At 38.2% G+C, this 25,088-nt stretch overlaps 1 protein-coding gene across 1 annotated transcript in view; it reads left to right on the top strand.

The window, feature by feature from the left end:
- Positions 1-25,088, top strand: part of LOC145663878 (uncharacterized) — a 56,800-nt gene that overhangs the window by 20,664 nt on the left and 11,048 nt on the right. Inside the window, exons 3-8 of the mRNA XM_081730020.1 lie at positions 2,326-2,465; positions 3,181-3,310; positions 7,158-7,438; positions 14,384-14,499; positions 16,970-17,095; positions 20,113-20,314. Coding sequence (XP_081586146.1) covers positions 2,326-2,465; positions 3,181-3,310; positions 7,158-7,438; positions 14,384-14,499; positions 16,970-17,095; positions 20,113-20,314 — 995 coding nt within the window. The remainder of the gene's footprint in view (positions 1-2,325; positions 2,466-3,180; positions 3,311-7,157; positions 7,439-14,383; positions 14,500-16,969; positions 17,096-20,112; positions 20,315-25,088) is intronic.

The raw sequence follows: 25,088 nt of genomic DNA on the forward strand, positions 1-25,088 counted from the left end.
CTATTGTTTCATGCATTTTAAAGATCTTCGTTTAATCTTCCTAACCTGACAGGATCGTGAGATACTCAATTTCTCGCATAGATTTTAACACTGCTTCCCCCTCCCCCTCACCTTACAATAAGCATTTTAATCAAAGTAACTGGATAAAAATCCAGTTTGAGGTACGTGATAACTACATCCAGAAAATCTTTACAAACAGTTTAGCTATTTCCTCGTGATGTGTACACTAACAAGATTCTGTTATGGATTTTGCATTTTTATGTAATAGAATGCGTTTACAGCGAATTTAATCGAGCGCAAACAAAATTCATTATGCATGGTTCAATTTTTTTTCAATAATATAATGTTGTAGTGATGATCTCTTGAAAAACACATATTTTAAGTCAGTTCTGAAACTGAGCATGTACTAAGAAACATGATTGAAGAAACTATAATCACATTAAGGTTATTATTTTAATCCAAGTTTTGAAGTATGATTTTTGAGGTTTTTTTTTTTTTTTTTTTTTTTTTTTTTTTTTTTTAAATGTGGATTTTTGGGCTGGGAAAAATTTCAACAACTCTGATTATAAGAGACGAGGAACGGTACAGTTGATAGATGGTATCAAAATAGGAAAATCGAAGTGATGATGGTAATGCGAAGGGCGGGGGGGAATTTGACCTCATTATTGTCTTTTTTTGATGAGCAATAGAGCAGAAACAACGCGACTTTGCATAGCGGATGTTTGTTACAACCAGTTACCGCATTATGCAAGGCATTCCGGTAATTAATTATTCAGGGTGTCTATCGGTCACGAAATCAGGAAACGGTCGTGAAAGTCACAAAATTTAGGTTTTTTTTTTTTTTTTTTTTTTACTACAAATGTAAGTACAGATTGGAAAGTTTTGTTCTATAAAACGTCAAAATTCACCACCAAAAAGGTCTATGGTCAGCTTTAGACGCTACCAAATCGCAACCAAAGTACGTTTCTATCACATAGATGAAAATTCGGCCTAATGCGTACCCAAATTCGCTCTTGAAAATGTTAGGAAATTTTATGATTTGGTAAAGAAAAGGCCACGAAATTTCATTTTGGAATTTTAGTAGACATCCTGTTATTAATGTAAATGAAGTTCAAAGGTGCATATTCATAAGAAAAGTGTCTTACCTTGTGCCTCTGTATTTTTAATTGTATATTTTCTTCCTTGCTGAGAACATCGTCACGAACGTTTCTTTTTCTGCGTCACCGGATCCTTGCCTCTACATCTATTATAGGTTTAGTTTTCTTGTAAAGAACACTTTATACACAGAGTTTTCCGAAGATTTAATTTCGGTTTTTAATTACCCTTAGTTTTTGTCACAATATCTAACAATCCAGTTGCTGTTTTCATAAAAATAATATTGTTCAAATTAATAACTTACGTAGAAATTCCACAGTGTATCTTTTGGGATTGTTGCTCTAATTTGTCAATCAAAAATAGTGTTTACAACAACTGCAGAAAGTGAATTTAGTAGTAATTATATTAGAGTAGCAAATTTAAAAGACATATTGTGGAATTCCACATAAGTTAATAATTTGAACGAGGTCTTATAAAAATAGCAACGAAACTGCTAAATACAATGACAATAATTAGGGATAATTAAAAGCCGAAATTAAGTTTACGGAATAGTCTGCATAAGTTGCTCTTTATAACGCTAGGTTGCCATGCTGCAAGAATCTTGTATCTGTCATTAAAAAAAAAAAAAAAAAAAAATCTTGCAACTCTACAATATTTCTCCATGTAAACATAATCTTGAAAGAGACACGTATTTTTTTTTTTTTTTTTTTTTTTTTCATCTTGCAAGGAGTCAAACCATGTTCAATTTTCTGGGTCGTCTTGCTTGCTACCTGATATGGCCCTCCCACTGACATAAAGAAAAAAAAGTTTAATCCCTTCCGAAACGACGGATTCTTCATTATTTGTCCACAAGAGTGCAATGCTGCACGGGTGGAGATATATTTCTTGCTTTAAGAAAGTTGTATTGTGTAAATAGTAAATAGAAAGGTGGGGTTGCAAGATTTTTAATGACAGCTACAAGATTCTTGTAGCATGACAACCTAGCTTAAGAAAAGTAAAACTACAATAGTACAGTAGGGATACAGTGGAGCAGAAAAAATAAAAAACTCTTGCTGATGATCTCCCAACGAGGAAGGAAATCACAAAAGAAGGAATTGCGGTGGTACAAGGTTAAGACACTTTCTTCTGAAGTTTAAAGTGCGTTTCTTTCTTTCTTGTTCATAGAGTGCAAACAATTTTATTTTTAAAACTACGACTTACAATTTGTACGTATTTTGTTTTCTATTTCAGAGGAGAACCAATAGATTACTTTCTCCACGAACAACCAGTATACGGCTTGTCCATAGATCCTTTGAATGACAATGTCTTCGCCAGTGCCTGTGATGATGGAAGGGTGCTTATTTTCGATATTCGGGAACCAATTGGTACAGGTAAATAAACTGATTTTAAATACTTGAAGCGTCATAAAATGTACAGAAAATCCATGGACGGGTAGACCATTTTCCGTGTTTATTCACTGCGAAATCTTGAAATTCAGGTAACAGAGTATAACTTCAAAACTAAGTACTGTATGTAAACTTCTTTATTTATACAGATCACTTATTTTTTATTTATTTTTTAATATTTTTGACGTGTTACTTAAGTACCTAAAAGTATAAAGCAACGATTTAACAGTGAAATATCGGAATTCGAGTCCGCTTTGGCCCAGCGACTTTTCCTTATAGTTCAATTCATTTTTCATCAATATATATACACTACTCTTTAATATTATTATATAATGGTGTGTAGTACCAAGATATGTTTTCAAATATAACTTATGTAGAGTTTGGCATAGTGTATATTATTTTACCTACGGTGTAATGTGGTGTATGACAAAGGACTTAAAGATTTGTTGTTCTTTCTAGTGTTATATTTTTCTCTCTTTACACTCTGACGATGAGACTTTCATGGCTCGAAAACTAAGTGTTTTGAATTTATTCAAGTAGTAACGAAGTCAGGATCAGTATCTGTGTGAGATGATTACTATTATAAGAAAAGTGTAATAGCCCAATTCCAACCAAACACGTAACGTAGTATAATTTACCCTTGAAGTACTTGTCCTATTTGTATTTTGTTAAACAGAAAGATAATTTAATTCTTTTTCAGATCCGTTTTGCCTTGCAAGCTATACCTCACCATTTCATGCTGTGATGTTTAATCCTGTGGAACCAAGGCTTGTAACAACGGCTAATTCGAAAGAAGGCGTTGGGCTGTGGGACGTAAGGAAACCTCGACAGTAAGTATATATAGGCTCCAGTTGATTATAATTCGTAAAGAACATACATTTGAGAGTTGTGGTCAAAATACTTGTTTAATCCTCATTGTATTGTACTCAAAATTCAGTTAAAAAAAAGCCACCCACTTCTTTTTAAAAACCCTGTACTCTTATCTATTTTTTCTTTCTCACCTCAACCATAGGTTGGTGGGCAACATGGAAATTTTAAAACTTTTTTCTCTCTTGGGAGAGCTGTTTTATACTTTGATACGGTCTCTTCTTCGTAACTACATCTAGATATTCAATCCTTGTTCTTCGTCTTCCTAGTTTTCCTTCTGCCTTTCCCTCTATCTACACGGTGATCCAATCACAGTGCTGAATAAGATGGCCTAGCATGCTTTTACTTCTTTTTCCTATTATCTTCAAGATCTGTCCTTTTTCTTTAGCTTCCTTTAGTACGTCTTCATTCCTTTTCCTTTCGGTCCATGATATGCGCAGGATTCTGCGCCAACATAACATTTCAGATGCTTCCAGCTTGGTTATTCTAGTCGGAATTAAATCAAGCCAATATGGATCTTTGACAAATTGAGATTTTTAATTAGACTTAAAGTATTAGAATTTGCTACCTTCGTTTACTGAAATATTGACCTAAAGCAAGGTGGGTGGTAAGATTTTTCACAAGGACTGTACCTTAATATAAAAAGAGTGTAAAAAGTGGTTGACTGGATCGGAAATCGAATCCGGGATCTCTGACATACGGGATCTCTCCTGATGCGTTAACTACTACGCCACCCAGTCCACTTCCCAGAACAGTCAAACACTCTTTTGACTCCTGTAATCGGTACTCTCCACTCAGACCACATGGCTTATACCACAGACTGGCTGCTGTGCATGGACAGTCCTGTGGTTTGAATGGAGTGCCATGTGGTCTGAGTGGAGAGCACCAACTTACAAGAGCGAAAGGGTGTTTGGCTGTTCTGGAAAGCGGACTGGGTGTCGTTGTGGTTAACGCATCAGCAGTGTATGCTCGACATCCCGGGTTCGAGTCCCGGTCCAATCAATCACTTTTTACATTCTTTGTGTGTTATTGAATTCGCACCTACAGAGGATTTGGTGTGTAAAAATAAGTTTAAGTCGGTTGTTTCCTCCTTTCATTAATATAAGACTGTACCTTTTTATTGTTTTTTTTTTTTAAATTAATTTAATCATTGCAATAGTCATTAATAACTTAAGCATAGGCCCTATATAAGATCCTCGAATAAAGAACAATTAAAAAGGTAAGTTGAAGCACGTCGTTAGAAGGTGCGATTTTACTTATTAATTTATAACTTCTAACTCTTTTTTTTTTTCCCGTTACTTTGGTTCTTGTGGAGTGTCAGCATTTTCGACCACACCCGTTCATTTTCACGTTCCTGAAGGCAGATATTTTAAATAATCATCTACAATATTTCGAAAATTAAGTGGACTTCTTTTAGCTGTGGTCCCGCGTAGCGTAGTCTCTAACGCTCGAGCGATTCCGGGTTCGATTCCCAGTGGGGACACTCGGTCGAAAAAGTGTAAAAGCTTTTTCAGGCAACCATCCTGAATGAGATTTTCCTCATTCATACCAAGTGCCCGGATAGTACCTAACATATAGGTCCCAGGCCGCTTCCTTCCTTCCCTCTCCTCGGATAGTGTGATCACCGAGGGACGTCATCCTTCCATATGTGACGGGCTAACGGCCATAAATGCCGAGAGCCCAGAAATTTAATTCCTAATACGTAGTTCTTCTTTTGGCAGCCAATGATAGTAATTTTTTTTAAATATATTTTTTATTTTTCCTTACATTCTGAATTCGTTGAAAGTTTTTGGAAAGGTATATCTACTGTGTATATATTCTATCAAACTAAAGAAGGAAAAAAGGTTATAAACTTGATAAGAAGTCAATTCGATAGAACTGAAATCGAAAGAACTTGATAGGCTCTCGGTAGGAATCGAAACTTACATGTTTAATGTTCTCAGAGAGCAATCTTATAAATACAAATTATTATTCATAGGAACTGGAAAATGGTTATTTATTTAAGTGTATCTAAAAATAATAAATTGTATTTGTAGTCAACTAGCTGGGATCATGGAACCCATAAATGTGTTCTGTAGATTTTCTATAGTTTTTTTTTCCTGCAAGTTTGATAGAAAATATAGAGATATACATTTGTAAAGATTTTCAGCGAGAACAAGATTATGTAAGGAAACGTACAGATAAGTAAAATTAATAATCATTGGTTGCCAGAATAATAAGTCAGATTAGGCTGTGAAATACAAAGTAACCAAAAAAGTTCTTTCCGTTCTAGAGCAGTGAAAAACAAAGAGAAATACTGTGGACGGTACGTTCCTTTAGGTTTGGAAGTAATCTCCATCATTATCCAACACCTTTTACCAACGATCCTGCTACTGCACAATACCCTGGTCGTAAAACTCGGCGGTTGTGAATGCAAAGGAGTCCGGAGTGCGTTCAGCGGGTCTCCCTCATTTGCAAAGAATCTCCCACAGAGGTAGTTGTCGAGGGAATGAAACAGGTGGTAATCTTTTGGCGCAAGGTCCGGTGAATATGGCGCATGGTGTAGTGTCTTCCAGCGAAGTTGCTAAAAGGTCTCCTGTGTTGTCTTTGCCACACGTGGCTTGACATTATTGTGCAAGAGCGCACCCTTGCAATTTATAAATGTCGGCCCTTTCTGCCGCAATGCATGGTTCATCCTTTGCATCTGCTGAAGAGTAAAGGTCAGCAGTAATGATCTGGCCAAGTGGAAGGAGTTCGTAGTGCACTACTTACCGACAATTTCACCATACAAACAGCATACCTTGCGTGGTTGCAGAGGTGGTCTTGAGATGTGAGGAACATGCTCACGTGGCGACAACCAGTGTCTGGTACGCTTAGGAGTGTCATAGAGGACCCACTTTTCGTCACCAGTGAGCAAGTTATCAAAGATGAATGTGCTCAGGTGCCGAGTGAGGAAGGACAGACAGTCACTGTTGTTCCTTGTTGGCTACCGACAATGTGTGAAGTACCCACTTGCTTAACTTGTTGGACTTCCCTATCCCATGCAGGTGTAGTCTGACTGTTCCATGGAACCTTTCTGCAAGTTCATCACACTTTAGACCACTGTCCTCGATATCTGTTTTCAGGGCCTCGTCATTCAACACATGTGGTCGTCCACTGCGAGGTTCATCCAGAAGGTTCACATCTCCCGAACAGAATTTCTGGAACCAGTGTCTGGCGGTGCGTTCGTTCACGCCATTCTTCCCAAATGCCTGATATATGCGGCGACTTGATGCGGCAGGTGACAGGCCCACTTTAAAATCATACAACAAACATCGCTAACAAGGTGCTTCGATACCTCCATTTCTCTTCGACACTGGACGAGCTATGACTACTGTATGTGCGCAACTTGCCTGTGTTACTGAAGATGGATGGTCAAAAGTAACTCCTGATCGCTTGGCAGGCACGTGCATATTTTTGTTTCCTCTGTGTGAGTGAATGATTAATGGGACATCAAAATCGGCAAGCACTTTTTTGGTTACCTTGTATTTCAAATGAGTATTCATAATATCTGTCTTCAGAAAACATATATGTGAGTGTTATAAATTCGGTTATTTTGTTTGCTGTGTTTTGCTTTAGATTAATATACTAGGTATAAAATAAATAAATAGAAATTAAAAATTGTAAAATTAAACCAGAACGTTTTGTGCTTTTCCTTCTTTCTCTATTCCAATTTATCCTATCTGATGACTATATGTTAATTGAGCAGAATTACCATTTTTAGGTGTAGTTTTCAAGAAAAAAATCCAAAGTATCTATATTACAATGAAAATATTTTTCGTATTCTTTCAGAGTTCTCTTGCGGTATGGAGGTCACAATGCTTCCCAGAGTTGTATGAGCGTACGGTTTAACAGAAGAGGAACTCACGTGCTGGCTCTGCGAAGACGGCTACCCCCTGTGTTGTATGCGTTACATTCAACTAATCATATTTGTCAATTTGATCATCCAGGCTATTACAATTCGTGTACAATGAAAAGTTGTTGCTTTGCAGGAGAGAACGATGAGTACGTTCTATCGGGATCTGATGATTTTAATCTTTATATGTGGAAAATACCTCCGTCTGAAAATAAAGGTAAGAATGGATATTTCTGTAAGAATGTCGTACTGTAATCAGTAAAGAATGTATTCTTAATTCTCTCCTGAATATCCCTAGTCTTACTATAAATATTGTTCCAAAGTTTTAAGTACATTGACACGAAAAGGGATGTCTCTTCTTGCAAGCCATCTTCTGAAGCTTAAACCACACTTTGTAATCCAAAGGGTTTAGGTCCGGACTTACAGAAAGCCAATCTGAAGTGAAAGTGAAGTCCGGAACATTTGCCTCCAGCCCCTGCTAGATTGCCCGTGCCTCGTATGTTGGGGCTGAGTTCTGCTGGAAGCTCCAGTTCTGTCTATGAAAAAGGGAGGGTGTTGGTGAGGTTTTGACTAGAATCTCAAGCACTGTCTCTTGATACACTTTGGTTGACATTTTGACCCCCTTTTTCAGAGCTCCTTTGTGTCCTCGTAGCTCACACCATGACGGAGGAAGAATTCTGACCCCTCTGGATTCTTGGAGCCGTTTCACAAGTTTCTATAGAGGATGTGGCACATATCCTGTCCTTTTGGAGATTGAAAGTCTACTCAACACTGAAAATCTTTTCATCAGTGAAAAGGATTCCACTGTGCTCATTTGCTGCGTAACGCTTAAGTGAGCGCTTTGCTTTTAGGAGCCTCTGGCACTTCAGTTCATTTTTCAGGTGTTCTTTGCGTTGTTTGTAAACATGGAGTCTCAGGCTGCGTGCGAGACACATACATTTTCGATATCTTTAGCTTACGAACTATAACTGACTTATTTCATAACTGGATTTCGTCAGACACGCGCCGCCACTGCTTTCACTAGTTCCGATGTTCGTACTGTGCATGGTCTTCCTTGCTGCAGGCGATCTTTCACAGTTCCAGTCTCAACAAAGCGCTGGATAGTGCGGTAAACGTTTGTTTTACTAATTTGCAGCTTCTGGAGGGTTTTGAAAATCTCCCCTGGTGATTTTCATACTCGCTTCATTCCATCTTGAACACGTACAACTGACACCTTTACACTTCTTCAGCTCATCCAGCAATAACTTATGCTTCACGATATCGCTCTTGACGTCTCTCGCTTGTACGAGCGGAAGTACAGTCATCCTGAAATGTTGCGACAGTGTTTATGGTAGGACTAGATATAATAAAGTTTTGTTGTTGTGCCTTAATTAAAGAAATTTACATTTCTAGGACAAGTAATAATAATTCTGACTGAGGTCACAAATGAATTGGCATACTGCTCTACCTATCCGTCAATAAACTACAACCTTTTATTTCTTACACAATTTTAATGCATCATTTTATAAAATAATTGAGAAAGATTGTACCGGCTACATTTTTTTCTACTTATAACTTTAGGCTTAGTGAATGTGCTAAGATTTTTGTTCTTGTTGTATACAGAATGTTTCAAAACAACACCGACAACGTTTAGTAGGTGATTCCAGACACCAAGATAAGACACAAAGTATAGACCAACCTGGGTGTACAAATGCTTCCTCGAAGTTATAGGCTGCCGAAAACATGAAAAAAATTAATTTTAAAGGTCCATAGCTCCAAAACTATGGGACCTCCCGTAGTCGGGTCAAGACTTCACTTAGGAACTAGTATGTGCCCAATCCAAATATCCAAGTTTCAGAATCCTGCAATACTTCAAGTTATATGCCCGTAACCAAACTTTCTCTATAAAAATTGTTGCGTGAGTACCTTCGGATTCTGAAACATGTATTTTTGAATAGCGCATATATTAGTTCCTAAGGAAGTTTTGACCCGACTCGGTAGGTCTCATAGTTTTGGAGCTATGGACGTTTGAATTTCATGTTTCATAATTCCGAAAGGAAGCGTTTGTACACCCAGGCTGGTTTATACTTTTTGTCTTATCTTGGTGTCAGGAATTACCTCCCAAACGTTGTAGGTGTTGTTTTGAAACACCCTGTACATAGGAATGAGAAATAATAAGTACACAACAAACTCAAAGAACGTATCAGCGATGGAAAATACGACATACTAGTATTGCCAACGAGCCCACTCAAAATTCCCCCCGATTTGTGTGCAAGGCTTCCATAGTCTCACTAGAAAATAGAACGATTCATATTATTAAGAAAAATGCATAATATTTTAATTAACCTTTTAGGAACACTTTTAAATCAATCTTTCTTCAGAAACGAAATAAATAAATAAATGAAAAGGTAAAAAATGAACAATTTTCAAACTGAATTTTTATCATAGTTCAATACACAGAATAACTTTCTTACAATCTAAATGGATGTGAGGCCTATAAACCGCACCTGTGCTCTCCGAACAGATGTTGTGTTTGTGTGCCACTCTGTTTCATAAGAGTTAATTTTAGTCTATATAATTAAAAAGTTCAGAAGTACTTACCAGTAGTACGGAATATCACTATAGAAACAAGTATCAACGAAACTGTAATGTGTGATAAAACACTGCAATTATGTATTGGAGAATTGGTCAGCAGAACAGAAGAGGATTTTGTAAGACGCAGATCAGCATAACAACATATGGTTAGTTGCTTCTATAGGTTATATATTAGATGTAAATGTTCTTAACCTCGTATCCATTTGTATTCCTACGTTGTAATACATCCTGCAACGTATCGTGCAGCATCCATAAGCATATATCCATATGTTATGCTGAACTGCGTCTTACAAGAACCTCTTTTGTTGATAAGCTTTTCAAAATATATTTGTAAATGTTCTGTCACACATTACATAGTTTCATTGGTGCTTATTTCTATAGTGATATTTGATTGTTATAAAAGGTACAATTATTCCGCTTATATTACATTGTAAACAATGTAATACATGTGAATAATATTTTATCATTGTTTGCGCTGCGCTATTTATATTTTATTACAGATCCATTTTAAAACTATTAATTTGAAGTGAAAACGTTATTATTCCTATTATATAATGGATTGTGTTGATTGTAAATTATTTCTTTAATTTTATTTATTTGATTATACTGTATTAATTAATTAATTAATTAATTAATTAATTAAAATATCTATATTGGAAAAAAGAACTGGTTGTTGGACCTTGGAGAGAATCTAACTCCAGTTTTCTGCCTGCCAGTGCAAGTTGTACTTCTTTGGGTAGTAGCAGCTTAGTGAGTTCTTCGTGCTTACTAACATGGTTGCTTGGCTCTCTTGTTTTCTTGTGTGGGTATTTTGAATAAGGTAACACTGTGAATAAGCAGTACACACAGATATGTGCAAAATATCGTGACCTCTTCTTCAGAAACTCTCTACTTGTATTCTACATAGTGTTTTTATTTGTCCTTTTGAGCTTTTCTTCCGTCCATTATTTCTCTTAGCCGATGTAACGGTCAGAGATCTTCCTTACTTATTTATCAGAAGGTCGTATCTATGGTGCGACTAGAAAACTGTTAAAACAAGGTAAGTATTTTGGTAGTTCCGTGCTCCCTCTGGTCCTCACTAATATTTTGCCAACACTAGCAAGGCAGGTGATTACAGCAAATTTTAGATTTCATGCCTTAACGATCCTTTGTTATTCGGTCGTAAGAATTGCCATCAGTAATTTTCACTCTTCGTTTTCTTCTTTTTCCACACATTCTATCATATCCAACATAATCAAACAGTTTCTGATATTTACTTGGACTATCCGTGGTATGCGTGTGTTATTTTAATATTTTCCGAAGTTTCCAATAGGAATTCCCACTTCTTCAGTAGCATACTTTTAAAGTGGACATCAAAGTCTTAATTAAATTACATGGGATGAGTCGTAATGGTGTAGAATTATATATATATATATATATATATATATATATATATATATATGCAAAGTTCTGCTTGTGCAGGAGTAGGTAGAGCAAATTACAGTCCGGAAACGTTTCCTACTACCAGATTTTATTATGAAATCCTCTGTAAACAGTATTTTACAGAAATACTACAATAATGTAAATTCTCTAATAAAGGTACAGAAAGGTAATCCAAGACCCGAGCAGCCTAGGGCAGGTTCTCCACAAAGCTCCGAGCAAGCTAAGTGGAGTGGGTTACGAATCCCTAATGCTCCGAAGCAAGCAGAAAGGAGGTCAAAAGTTTGAGCTCCGAAGCAAGCTAAGTGGGAAGAAGGGAAAGAAGCCTACAGTTCTGAAGCAAACTATGTGCTTTGGTTTAGATATTTCCTAAAGCTCCAGAGCAAGCTAAAGGAGGGGTGACCACCGAGACTGAAAGCTGTCATTGAAATCCTTTTGGTTATGTAGGCGCTTCAGATAAGGCGGTGGCGCTGCTGTTCTCTCGTCGTCATGTGACTTGTGATGTCCCTGTTGTCTTTGTCGTCTGCAACAGTAGTACCCCATAGTAGAGACCTGCACGGGCCGAATTTTTCGGCCCGAGCCCAATCCAGCCCGAACGTATCTAGGCCCGGCCCAGCCCGAGCCCGAAAAGTTTTGGAGATTTTTGGCCCGAGCCCAGCCCGGCCCGATAAGTTTGTCAAAATTCTTGGCCCAAGCCCGGCCCGGGCCCGATAAATTTTAAAATTTTTGGCCCGATATTTTTTTTAAAAATTAGCTCGAGCCCGAATCTTTCTCAAAATTTAGTACTAAATTTGACCTAACCCTCAGAAACTTTCTAAACTCTGGTTCACAACCTGAAGCTTGCCTCCCGAATGGTACCATTGCCTCCTAGAACTTTGCCTGTCATCGAGAGAACAAAAACTCCATTCCCTGTAATAAAAATCTAACTTAATTGATTTTTAGCATAAAGTGAAGATGGCAATATTGTTTAGCGACAGGCAAAACATTCCCACCCCTTATTTTTATATTTTGAGTTCAGTTAAGGTCAAGGTCAGAGCTCAATTTACCGCATAATGCCTGCAATCCTCTATAGTGAAAGTGGAGCCGCTAAGCAACACAAGCTGTAAATAGCTATTGTATTCTTTGTAACATTTTTCACGGACACACTTCTTCAACGTTTGGCTTTATTCCAATTATCGTTTAACAAAAGTCAATAATTATTAAAGAATTGCAATTGATCGGCCTCAGCCCGGCCCAACCTGAAGAGAAATGAAGCCCGGCCCGGCCCAAAGAAGTAACAGTGTCGGCCCGCCCAAGCCCGGCCCGGCCGTAAGAAATAACAGAGTCGGCCCGCCCAAGCCCGGCTCGCGGGCCGGGCCGGGCTTCGGACCTCGGGCCAGGCCCAGCCCGTGCAGGTCTCTACCCCATAGTAAGGTGTGCGTAGTTGTGTTTATAAATAGGAACACTCGGAACTTCCACAGAACCACTCAAACTTTCGTGGGCACCAATCTGGAAAGTTTTGAGCAATTTCAAGGAAAGTTTCTTACGTAGTTGTTCAGTTAAGAATGTTTTATTTTTACTATAACCATTCATTTGTATAATAGAAGAAATGTGTTTCTTTATACTTCTATACTATAACGATGTACTATAATGATTAAAGTCATGTGAAGTTTTTAGGCGTTTGCGGTCGATGCTTAAGAAAATGTCGCTGAGGCAGTTGAGAGTTCTCATCGAAAATTTCGACAATTTTAAAACATGTATCCCATCTTTAAGTTAACATGTATAATGATGCAACAGTTTAGTTCCTGAACTTGTTACGGCAATTTCTACATAAGTAATAGGGTAGTCAGTTTCTTTTCTCTGTTTGTTTTCATACTTCCTCAAATTCTGTTGTTATTAGCTCCCGGTGTAAGCATACAGGAACTTAAGAGTCTCATTCCGAGTTATGTGTGTGTGTGGTACTTTACTTCTCGGTAACTACTGGACAGATCCGAACGAAATTTAGTAGTCTAATAGCTCATCGTCTAAGAATTAAAGATCGCTTTGTTTGGACAGTTTCGGCTTGGCTATAGGAGCTACGGTGTTCCACAGTCTTGCACGGCGGGTGCTTCTGAGTTCGATTCATTTCGGCGTATTTGCGTTTATTAACTCTGTTTTGTACCCTAAGAGCGGTTGTGTAAAACGTTAAAATTGAAGGTTCTGTTTCATCATCTACTTTATTTTAGAGGGTATAAGCATGGAATGCTGACCTTAATATTTCATTTCTGTGTGGCTGTCGTGCTCGATTTCAATGTACTTGGTCTATGGTGCAAATCTTTTTGGGAGAAAAAAAAAAAAAAAAAACGCTTCAGATACGATCCCGACTAGTAGGTCGTATTCCATTTTAAAAGTACGTATATCCCGCTCTTCGTAATTTGGGCATTGCATATGAGAATAAAGCAAAAATCACAATCATTTTCCTTCATTACATTTTGTGTTATGACACATCTTTATAAACACTTTAAAAAATAATAGCTAGAGTCTACTTTAGTATACCTGTTATATTCATCCTTTTATTTATAATGTCTGCAGATGAAATCCAAAGAGAGAGAATTCAGTTATATCGGGGGCACGGTGGCTCAGTGGTAGATGCTTATCTTTGGCGCATGGGGTCCCTAGTTCGATCTCTGGTCAAGTAAGTTTGTGAACAACATCGTGTCCATGAGTTTTGTCGAGGTACTCCCGTTTCCTCCCACTTTCTCACTCCATCAATTCTTCCATCATCATTCTACTTGCCTTAAACGTCCGTCTCCGTTAGCCTAAACGTGGGCATAATCGTGGGACGTTAAACTGAAAGATTCCATTTTCATTTCAGTTCAGTTCAGTTCAGTTGAGTTGTTTCCTTCCTTTACTGAAATAGCCCTATCCTCTGATCTAGTGGGGGGCGCGCATGTTTGATACCGACTGTACACAAAAACTTTAATAAGTTACATGCAATTCAAGATAAAAAAAAAAGTATTTGTCTGTGTGTCTTATTCTATGCCTTATAAATGTTTGTAATCAGGGAAAGAGTTGTGAGATACCCTGTAATTTAACCTGACTTTGTTATTCGTCTGTAGCTTATATTAGAATGTTCATCTTTTGAAGTAATAATGATATAGATGTATGTTGTTTACCGATCCTTACTTGTTTTATTGTTCTCTTATTACAGCGTGGGTTGATACAGCGCATATGATTTTGAAAGGTCATAGATCAATTGTGAATCAAGTCCGATTCAATCATGCTAATTTTCTTATTGCATCATCTGGAGTGGAGAAGTTAATAAAGGTAAAGTAAAATATAAATTGCCATGTATAAAGTCTTGGAGAGATTCTCATTTATTCGATTATAGGTTTGCTTATTGCATATTCAATTAAGAAGAATTCTCTTTTAACTATTAAACTAAAATATGAAATATTTTTGTAACAATACAGGAGTATTAGTCATGTTTGAGAGCATGACAAATTGGTGACGGGAGGGGGGAAGCGATGGCTCAGTGGGGGAGCGTTCACCTCTGGTGCGTAGGGTCCTTGGTTCGATCCCAGCTCGTGCCAAGTGAACTTTGTAGTGGTAAAATACCGTGTGCGTGTGTTTTCTTGGAGTTCTCCCTTTTCCTCCCACTTTATTCATTCCTCATCATTACAGTCTCCTTTAGTCTAGCCGGCATAACCGTTGAACGTAAAAATTGGTGACGGCAAAAGAAGCCGAAAGAATAAGATGCAACGTGTAAGAATAAAAGTAATGCGTATGCTATGAAAAGGTATGCGAATAGCGATTATTCGAGGATCTGGGCTCTTAAGAAGAAGGTATTGATTAGGTAAAAAGGATTATTTGAAAAGATTAAAAGTGCAAGGGCACAGCATGCAGTGGCGTAATCACTTCCTGTTACAAGATCGAGAACGAAGTTGAAGCTCGCTATGTTGGAAGATTATAGAGTCTTTCGGCTCCAAAGTTATTAGCCATCTGGATTTTGTTTTCACTTAATGAAATCAAGATATTTCAGTAAAACGTAGTTGATGGCGCTCATCAAATCTTGACTGAACTTGGTATAATTGGTAACTTTGACGAGCATAATATTCATGAGAACTTAGTATGAAATATTATGGTGTGCAGACCAGTGTTCGAAGTAGAAAGAAAGCAGAGACGGTATGTTTTATTATGATTTTGACTCAACATACCGGCTGAGCTCCCTCGTGGATAAGCGGTTAGCGTACGCGCCTTTGGCGTGGGAGACCCGGGTTCGTTTCCCGGCGGGAGCTCATGTGGTTCGGATTCCACGTTAATCAGTAGGTCCACGTCTCATATAGCCTCGCTGCTGAACGGGACGCTAAACTAAAATCAACTCAACTCAACTCAACTCAACATACCGGCTATTTAAATATTGTCTTGATCACTGAAAAACCAGAGACGGTATGTCCTCATTACTGAAAAACCAGAGGCGGTATGTCATACCACCGCATACCGTCTCACTTCGATCACTGGTGCAGACCTTTGGTTCCCGAGCTACTGATCATTAAAGTTGAGTTCCGAAGAGACTCATCTGTCAGCATATTGTCAAACTTAGTACGCGTAGGAGATATCATGTGATTTTGTTTTCGAATTGTTGGCTATCAAATTTTGAGTTTTGACGTAGTTAAATTAAGAAATTTCACTAAAACGCGATTGAAGAATCTAATCTTGATCGAACTCAGCATAGTTTGTAGAACTTGAACTGCTTAGTTCACATGTGCATGTGTGCTGACAGTCATTCAATAAATCAGCGAAGATTTAGGTCGTATGCAATGTACAGAGACGATTCAAATGGTGGAAGGGCATAGTATATAGAATGAAATCAACTTCAATTTCCTTGTGAAGATTGCCCATCAAAATGCGTCTGCAGGTGGGGAATACATAGTAGACATTAACACCAATGAAAATTGCACGTGTTGATCAGTCTTCCGTTTCATTGTATATTCAAAATGTTCAGATCCAATCAATGAATGAGCAATTTTTCTCTACTTGTTATATTTTTGAACGGTATATTATTCGTAAATCGTTATTTATATATTACTGTATTTTTTTCATTGTATACGTATATTTTTTTTCCATTTAACTATCTCAAATTTTCTACACCGGTATTTATTTAATATTAAAGGGACTGCAATTTTTTAATGGCCCAGGAAGACAAAAATGCTAAATACGGCCCTGCTACTATAATTACTACAATAGTACTACTATTACTACACAAAAGGCTGCGGTAGCTCAGTGATAGAGCTCTCATCTCTGGTACTTGGTGTCCCTGGTTCGATCCCAGCTCGCGCCAAGTGGGCTTTGTTGGTGGACTAATACTGTGTTATATGGATTTTCTCTGTATTCTCCCGTTTCCTTTCACTTTTAAATTCCAATATTTCATTCATTATTATCATTTTATGCCTTTGTACTACTACTACTACACTACTATTATTAAAATGAAATCAGCTACATGAATTAATCTGAAAGGTTGACATATTTAGCTTAGAAGCATCTGGAGCAGTATTTCGCCCCAAAGTAAATTCCTGGTGACATCACTGTCATTATAGTTGATTGTGGAAGCTATCCAGTTCTTTGGAAGTATTAATTGGAATTGTATACGAACGACGGAGAGACGAATTTGTCCATGTAAGGATCATTCTTAGGATAAGTGAAGAGTTAATATAATTTGTATATGTAGAGGTCGTGCAAATTTAAGAGAATAATTCAGTTCGTGAATAGTAAAAGAGAAATTGTGTATTTATTTCAGTTTTGGAGTCCATTTCCTCTACCTCAGTCGTCTGGAGGGCTTGCGAAAGAAGCCGCTAGCAGTGAAAAGGAAAGAAAGGTTTATACGCATGAAGAATATATCAGTTTGGTTCTGCGCAGTGGCCAAGTAAGTAATTAATGTTTTGAATATTATCATTATTATTATTATTATTATTATTATTATTATTATTATTATTATTATTATTATTATTATTGTTACTGGCGCAAATCCTGGGCGGATGAGAAGGATATGTCCCCCAATCATGTAACTGGGAGACTGTCCCCGCCAGTAATCCAATTTTAAAAGTTTAAAAAAAAAAAAAAAAAAAAAAAAGAAATGTGATGATTTGTGTCCGACTGCCACAAAGGAAAGTGAGATGAAATTGATGTCCCCAGATAATATACAATAGGTTCATCTCACAAATTGATTCATCTACTATAATATAAGTCTCATCTCTCTCTCTCTCTCTCTCCCTCCCAGAATAAGCCTCAAATCTGCCCGCCTCCCAATGTTGAAGACAATTCTGCTACCCTGGTCCTCCACACCATTATTTTTCAACTTCGTAAATATTTTGAACGTAGCTTAAATAAATAAATAAATTAATTAAAAAATTAAATTAAATTAGATTAAAAAAAATGAAAACGGTCTTACCCGTCTCCCTCAATGTTGAAGACAGATTTGCGCCGCTTATTATTATTATTATTATTATTATTATTATTATTATTATTATTATTATTATTATTATTATTATTACATGGAAAGTCTTATAGATCGGTTATGTTCACCTGTCTGTGGACAGCTATAAGAGCAAAAGAGATAGCGAGAAACTGTTTTTAAGAAGTTCGGTTTAATAAAACTCCTTTATACGTAGTCTACTCATAAATTCTGTTAACAAAAGTGCTAGAGGCTGCATGTTGTGAGTAGAAAGAACAAACCTGGCGGTGGAAAGTGCGAATACATTGAGAGTGCTGCTGTAGAAAGGGATACACATAACCCATATAGGCAGGAAGGAATGGAGTGAGTACGAAAATAGGGACGCAGTGATAGCACTATACAAAGTTGGAAAAGCAATGAGTGAAATTTTTAACACACTAAATAAAGCTTAACATCAGTTGCATGTTTATGTACCGCACCATCCAGCGATTCCTTAATACTGGGTCTGTTCACGATCGCTCGAGAGCTGGCAGACCACGAAGTACAAGGACTCCAGAAACTGTGAAGGAAAAATCCTGTACGGAAGCAGACAGTAATGGCCCATGAGATTAACATCTCCAAGCGAACGATGTCCAGGCTACTCAGGGACGATCTTGGTATTCGAGCTTAACGACGGTCAACGGAACACTTTCTGATACCGCGTCTGATGGAGCAAAGGAAGCGTAAAAGTAAACGCCTGCTTCAGCGGTACGCGCAAAATCAGCAGACAGATTTTGTTCACTGTTTAAAAGTTGTTCACTATCGAAGTGTGTTTCAATCGCCAAAATGATATGGTGTATGCATCATCAGCTCAGGAAACCAGGAACAAAGTTCCGAAAGTGCAGAGAGCCCATGACCCCGCGTCCGTCATGGTGTGATGGGAAGTGAGCTATGCTGGCACCACACGTCTTCATTTTTGTGTGAAAGGATTGAAAACTAGTGCCCGGGTGTGCCAAAACACTGTGCTTTAGCCTATAGTGAAGGACTTGATCACCACTTTCTTCAGAATACCCATATGGACTTTCTAACAATACTCAGCTCCTGCTCGCAAGGCAAACTCAACCAAGAGTGGCTAGCTTACAACGTGCCTGACTGAGGGCTGGCCCTCTAGCAGCCCCGACCTTAACCCCCTCAGGGATTACAAACCGGGACAGTGCTTGAAGATATTTTCCCCAAGAAGCGTCTCCTACAGTTGCCAGATTGAAGTGCTCTTTACTAGCTGCAATGGCATCAGTTTCCTTGGAGACAGTGCGTGCTGCCATAGGCGAGTGGCCCGCCAGACTCCGAACCTGCGTGCGTGCTAACGGCGGACATTTTGAAATATGATTGGTGCAAACTGTTGTCACACTATGTATGCTTCATATACTGTATGCATATTAAATTTCCTTTTCTCTTATTGCTGATGGTGAGTTTTTTCTTTGTAACAGTATTTATGGGCAGACTAAGTATATTTACATTCTCTATCTGTGTGTCCATCCGTCCGGGAGACAAAGGAATCTCAGAAACTATTTGATTGATCAACTCAAGCACTATTATTACCAACTCTTATCATACAAGCTCCTTGCACTAAACAAACGTCATACTTTTAACTGCGTAACTCATTAGCCTACGTTACTACATAGTTATTTTTCAAGCAGCCCAATTACCACAAACTGGAGAAGTATTAAGGGCCGTGGTGACTCAATGGTAGAGCGTTCATCTCTAGTGCATGGGGTCTTTAGTTCGATCCCAGCTTGCGCCAAATGAGCTTTATGGTGGGCGAATACCGTGTGCGTGCGTTTCATCGGGTTTCTTCCGTTTCCTCCCACTTTCTTCATTCCACCATTTCATTCATTTCTCATCACCGTCTCCTTTAGCCTAGCCGGCATAACCATGGGAGGTAAAACTTAAAAGATTGGGATAAGTAATATACACATTAATTATTGTTTTGTTTTTTTTTTTTTCATTTTTTAAAAAAAGAACCATATCCTTTAAAGAATTTTTTATTTTTAATATGATTTGTTGTATTTTTTGTTAATTTTTTATGAGAACATGTATTTTTATAAATATTTATTTTATTATTCAAATATTATGAAAAATCATGAAAATCAGAAATTTTGTACGAACTTATAAATGTTAATTCCAGTGTATTAGATAATCTCGCTTTACTCAACAGTGAAGTTAGTTGTATACGAAAATTCTGATACCGATCTTTAAAATTAAACGAGTTATCTAACTTACATATATATTTTCTTTGAAAGGAGCAAGAGTAGAGTGGGTCGTAGAACCATTCGGACTAATAAAGTAGTCCTCACTTGAGAAAGTTTGAAAACAGTGTTCTGCACGATTGTCGGTATTTCACCGAGAAACAAATCAAAAATAATTTTAGAGAGTAAGTAATTATAATACATTGTATGTGTATTTTCAGCCTAGCAGAACATCAAGTTAAATTTCTTTCTTTTTTGTCACAGTTCATGTCTCATGACTATAGTCATCAGTCTACTCAGGAAGATCCCCGAATGATGGCTTTCTTCGATTCATTGGTGCAACGTGAGATTGAAGGCTGGAGCACAGATGACACCACGAATTCTGAAGGGTATACCACCAACTACGAAGAGACCATTCAGGATCAGCTGCCATCCTCAGGCTCAGATTCCGACTCTGGAAATTCCGGTGAGATTTCAGTCATTGTCAAAGTAGATTCATTCTAGAACATATACCTGTTCACCAGTTGAATTAGAGACACCTACGTAATACCGCGTAGCACCACCTCTTGCTCTCATAACGGCGGTTACCAGCCGCAGCATAGACTTCACGAGGCGCTTGAAGTGTTGTAGCATCTCAATCCATATCTGCTGCAGACTCTCCCATAGATCCCGCAGGTTGATTGGAAGAGGGTTCACAGCCCGAAGGCGTCGTTCTGTAGTGTTCCAGATGTGTTCGATGAGATTGAGGTCCGGTGACCGTGATGGCCAGGGAAGTGTTGCCAGATCAGAGGAGTGCTCATCAAACCAGTCTGATACCATCCTAGAGCGGTGGGTTGGCGCATTGTCCTGCTGAAAGATGAGGTCACCATCCAGGTGTTGCAGCCGAGGAAATGATAGGACCTGGTCATCCAGAAGATCGCGGTAGCGTTCACCTGTGAGGGACCGTGTCACACGTGTTAGGGGACCCACTTCAGTCAACGTAAACATGCCCCAAATGAGAATATCACCACCACCGGCGTGCACAGTTCCTGCTGGCACGATGAATCCATAGCATAGTGCGGTTGGCGACGCACCCGTACCAGTCCATCGGCATGTACCAATGTGAAACGTAACTCATCTCTTACATTTCCACGGTCCAGTGGCGGTGTTCCTTTGCCCATACTAGACGTTGTTTCCTGTGTTGTGCGGTTGGAAGGGGCATTCGCGTAGGAAGATGGCATCTGTACCCCATGGCGAGTAGGTGGTTGGTGATTGTGTGGCTGCTAACATGGCGTTGTTATCCTGCATTGAACTTCTCTGCGATTTCAGGCACTGTGGCCGTTTCAAATATGTTCTGTGGCCCATCTATCGGCTGTTACGATGCAGGCCAGTCGACGCCTACCTTTGTCGTTGACACGCTTCTGATCGCGGCAGTTTGCCCGTGTGGGTGCGGTTTTACCGGAAGCCAGGTACTCACGATACACTCTTTACACAGTTGCCTTTGAAAATCCGAGTGCCGCAGCCACTTCCAAAATAGAGCCACCCAGTCGTCTGACCCATCACACACTGCACTTACACGGATACCTAGAGAGGGAGCACACGGCAGCAGTACACACGCGATGCGTTTCATTTGCAGGCAGGTGGAGCCTCTGCAGGGCGTTTTCTGCAACTGTCCTGCTGTCTAATTCAACTGGTAATCAGTATATATATATATATATATATATATATATATATATATATATATATATATATATATATTAGCATGATATAATGGACTCTTCCTTTCGAATATAATTACACCAAAATGTAATCAAAATGTTTCACATGCTATTTCTCAAAGTTCACTGCATCAAAGTACATTACTTGGTTATTGGGAATTTTTTAGTTCTTTTTTTTTTAAAAAAAAAAAAAAAGAAAAAAGTACTTAGTAGATGTCTTCTTAAATTTTATCTGTACAACGTATCATGTTCAGTATGAAATTCATTTCGAAAGAAAGAAACGAAACACGTTAGATTGAAACAAAGGAAGCCAAACCAAGACTGACGAAAGTAATTTTCAGGTATTCAGGAAGTTCGTAATTATTAAAGACTGTATACTTCGATCCGTATGTGCACACACTTTCTGTACTTTATTTCCTGTGTACTAGTTTTCAATAGTTATTACATGGATTTTATCTTCTTAACGGATTAAACCATGTACTAATAGAGACGGAGTGTTGGTCCTTTCTTAAGATTTCTCTACATACTCTCCGTGAAGAGCTAGACATTTTCCTCATTGTTTATTGAACTGTCGAAGGCCGTCATTGAGGATCTCTGTGGATTACGTGAAAAACCATTGTTCCCCCCATTATGACGTTATCTGTGTGGTCAATATGGCGACTCGGAAGTAGATTCTTCATCTGTGGGAACAGGAAGAACTTGGTGCCAGATCAGGGGAATAGGGCGGATGCGGCAATATTTCAAAGCTATATCTAGCAGCTCCGGCTGACGCTGGTTGGGATGCATGAGTAATTGCATTGTCCGCAAGGAGACGAATACCTTTGGTGTTCATTCCGTGACGTTTTTCCTTAATTACATCCCGTAACTTCCTCAGAAGTAAGCACTGATATGTGCCAGTGATAGTACCACTCTTCTGAAGGCAGCATGTAAGGATGATCCCACAACAGTTCCAGAAAACTGAGAGTATGACCTTACCGGCAGACTTTTGCACTTTTGCCTTTTTAGGGGAAGGTGAAGAGGAGTGTTTCCATTCTTTACTCATCCCTTTTATCTCAGGATCATATAGATAGGTCTAACATTCGCCCATAGATATTGGATGAGCAAGAAAATTTTCCTCATCTTGCTCGAAAAGATTCAGCAAGTGATTCGACATGTCACTCCTTGTTTTTCTCTGAAGAAAAGTTGGCAGACACAGAGTCCAACGTGCTGACATCTTAGACATGTGTAATTTTTCATGAATCATTTTTCACGCACTGCCCTAATTAAGTCCACTTTGCTTCATGATGTTGTAGATGGTTGTTAATCGAGCTTCCAGGATCAGCTCTTCGATTTTCCTCACTGTGCCATCATTGTCCGTGATTGGTGGACGTCTAGGTCTTAGCTCAACTGTAGGTGACAGTGGCCTATTTGGAAATTTCTCTTCCACCTCACAACAGTGACATAGAATGGGCAATTACCATCATATACAAGCTTAATTTCATCATGAATTCGCCGAGCGCTGTAAGTCTTCAAATGCAGAAAGTTAATCGTGCCACGAGCTTCTATCTTCTCCATCTTCCACTTTACTACAAGTAGCGCCACCTGTAAAGAAACTAATGATGTACATTAATAACTTTAAATCATATTTATAACGTCTAATGTCTACACAGGCCAGGTTACATAAAGATCACTCAATAACTTCTGCGAAATAATTAAAATTTTCCGCTACCCCGTTGTATAGTCACGATTTCAGTGTCTCCTTAGACATAATTTCTTGTGCTTGAAATATCAAATATGTTGCTGGGGACGCGGTGGCTTAGTGGTGAAGCGTTCACCTCTGGTGCATGCGGTCCTTGGTTTGGTCCCAGCTCGCGCCAGGTGAGCTTTGTGCTGGACGAACATCGTGTGCGTGGGTTTTCTCGGGGTTGTCCCGCTTTCTCCCACTTTGTTCGTTCCACCATTTCATTCATTTCTCATCATCACCGTCTCTTGTATCCTAGCCGGCATAACCGTGGAACGTAAAAGATTTCATTTCATTTTCAAATATGTTGCTGTTTCTTTATAATGAGTAACGTGATGGTAGTACAAATCGCAACAGCGTTCAAGGTTTATCGTGTTTGAACACGTTACTGCATGCGTGAAGACACATTATTTAGAGTAAGAAACTGAATTATCATTTGTATTTGACCCAACACTGCAATTTTACCCTACCTAAACAATATACGTAATTGATTTTTATTTATATTTCTAAGCAAGGAAGTTCGAAGTTCCGTCGCAAGACTTGTTTATTAAAAATGTACATACAGTAAAACATTACTAATGTAAATTACTGCCATTCTTTTCGTGTTGAAAAAGCTGTTGGTTTTTAGTTCGTGTAGTAGTCCACATCTTGTCAAGAGTAGATTAATAATTCGTTCCTTTAAGTAAAGAAGATGAAGAATTGGTTTTCCACAGTTTTTACAACATGAGAACAAAACTGAAACCATGCTTTGATGGATAGTTCATTAACAAATACAGGGTGTTATATAAACGTGTCACAGTATTTAGGGGAAGAGGTTCCTCATATCAAAATAAGAAAGAAAAAAAAGTTCATATGGACCTGTGCTCAAAAGTGGATAGTTTCGGAGTTATAGGGTACCGAAAACATGATATAATAGGGTGTCTATCGGTCATGAAAGTCACGAATATCACGAAAAAGTCACGAAATCAGAAAACGGTCATGAAAATTACGAAAAAGTCACGAAACTTAGCTTTTGGGTCACGATTTTTTTTAAACTGTACAAATGTAAGTAGAGATTGGAAACTTTCGTTCTATAAAACGTAAAAATTTCGTTCTATAAAACGAAAAGTGTCTATGGTCGGCTTTAGACGCTACCAAATCGCAAGCAAAGTACGTTTCTATCGCATGGATGAAAATTCGGCCTAATTCACACCCAAATTTGCTCTTGAAGATGTTAGGAAATTTTATGATTTGGTGAAGAAAAGGTCACGAAAAAGTCACGAAATTTCATTTTGGAATTTTAGTAGACACCCTGTATAAGTAAAATAAGTTCATAGCTCCACTACTATGAGATCTATAGTAATGGGGTCAATACATCACTGAGGAACTGGTATATGAACTATCCAAATATCCATGTTTAAGAATGCTCCAGTACTTGCACACCCAATTTTTAGAGAGGTAGGTGGAGAGTGATCAAGTACTCCCAAACAACCTCTCTAATAAGGATTGTGCAAGTACCGGAAGTTTTGAAAGATGGATATTTGGATAGTTCACATACCAGTAACCCATTGATGCCTTGACTACGATAGGTCCCATAGTAGTGGAGCTATGAACTTTTAAAGTTCACTTGTTTCACGTTTCCTGCACCCTATAACTCCGAAACTATGCACTTTTGAGCATAGATCCATATGAACTTTTTTCTTATTTTGATGTGAGGAATCTGTCCCCAAAATATTGTAATGCATTTATGTAACACCCTATATAATAGCTTCAAATACAGAATGTTCCGGTTTCACTCATTTATTATGTTGTTAATTGTATATATATATATATATATATATATA

This window comes from Thermobia domestica, chromosome 11 (genome assembly GCF_964235325.1).
Source record: "Thermobia domestica chromosome 11, izTheDome1.hap1.1, whole genome shotgun sequence".
NCBI classification, from domain to species: Eukaryota; Metazoa; Arthropoda; class Insecta; order Zygentoma; family Lepismatidae; genus Thermobia; species Thermobia domestica.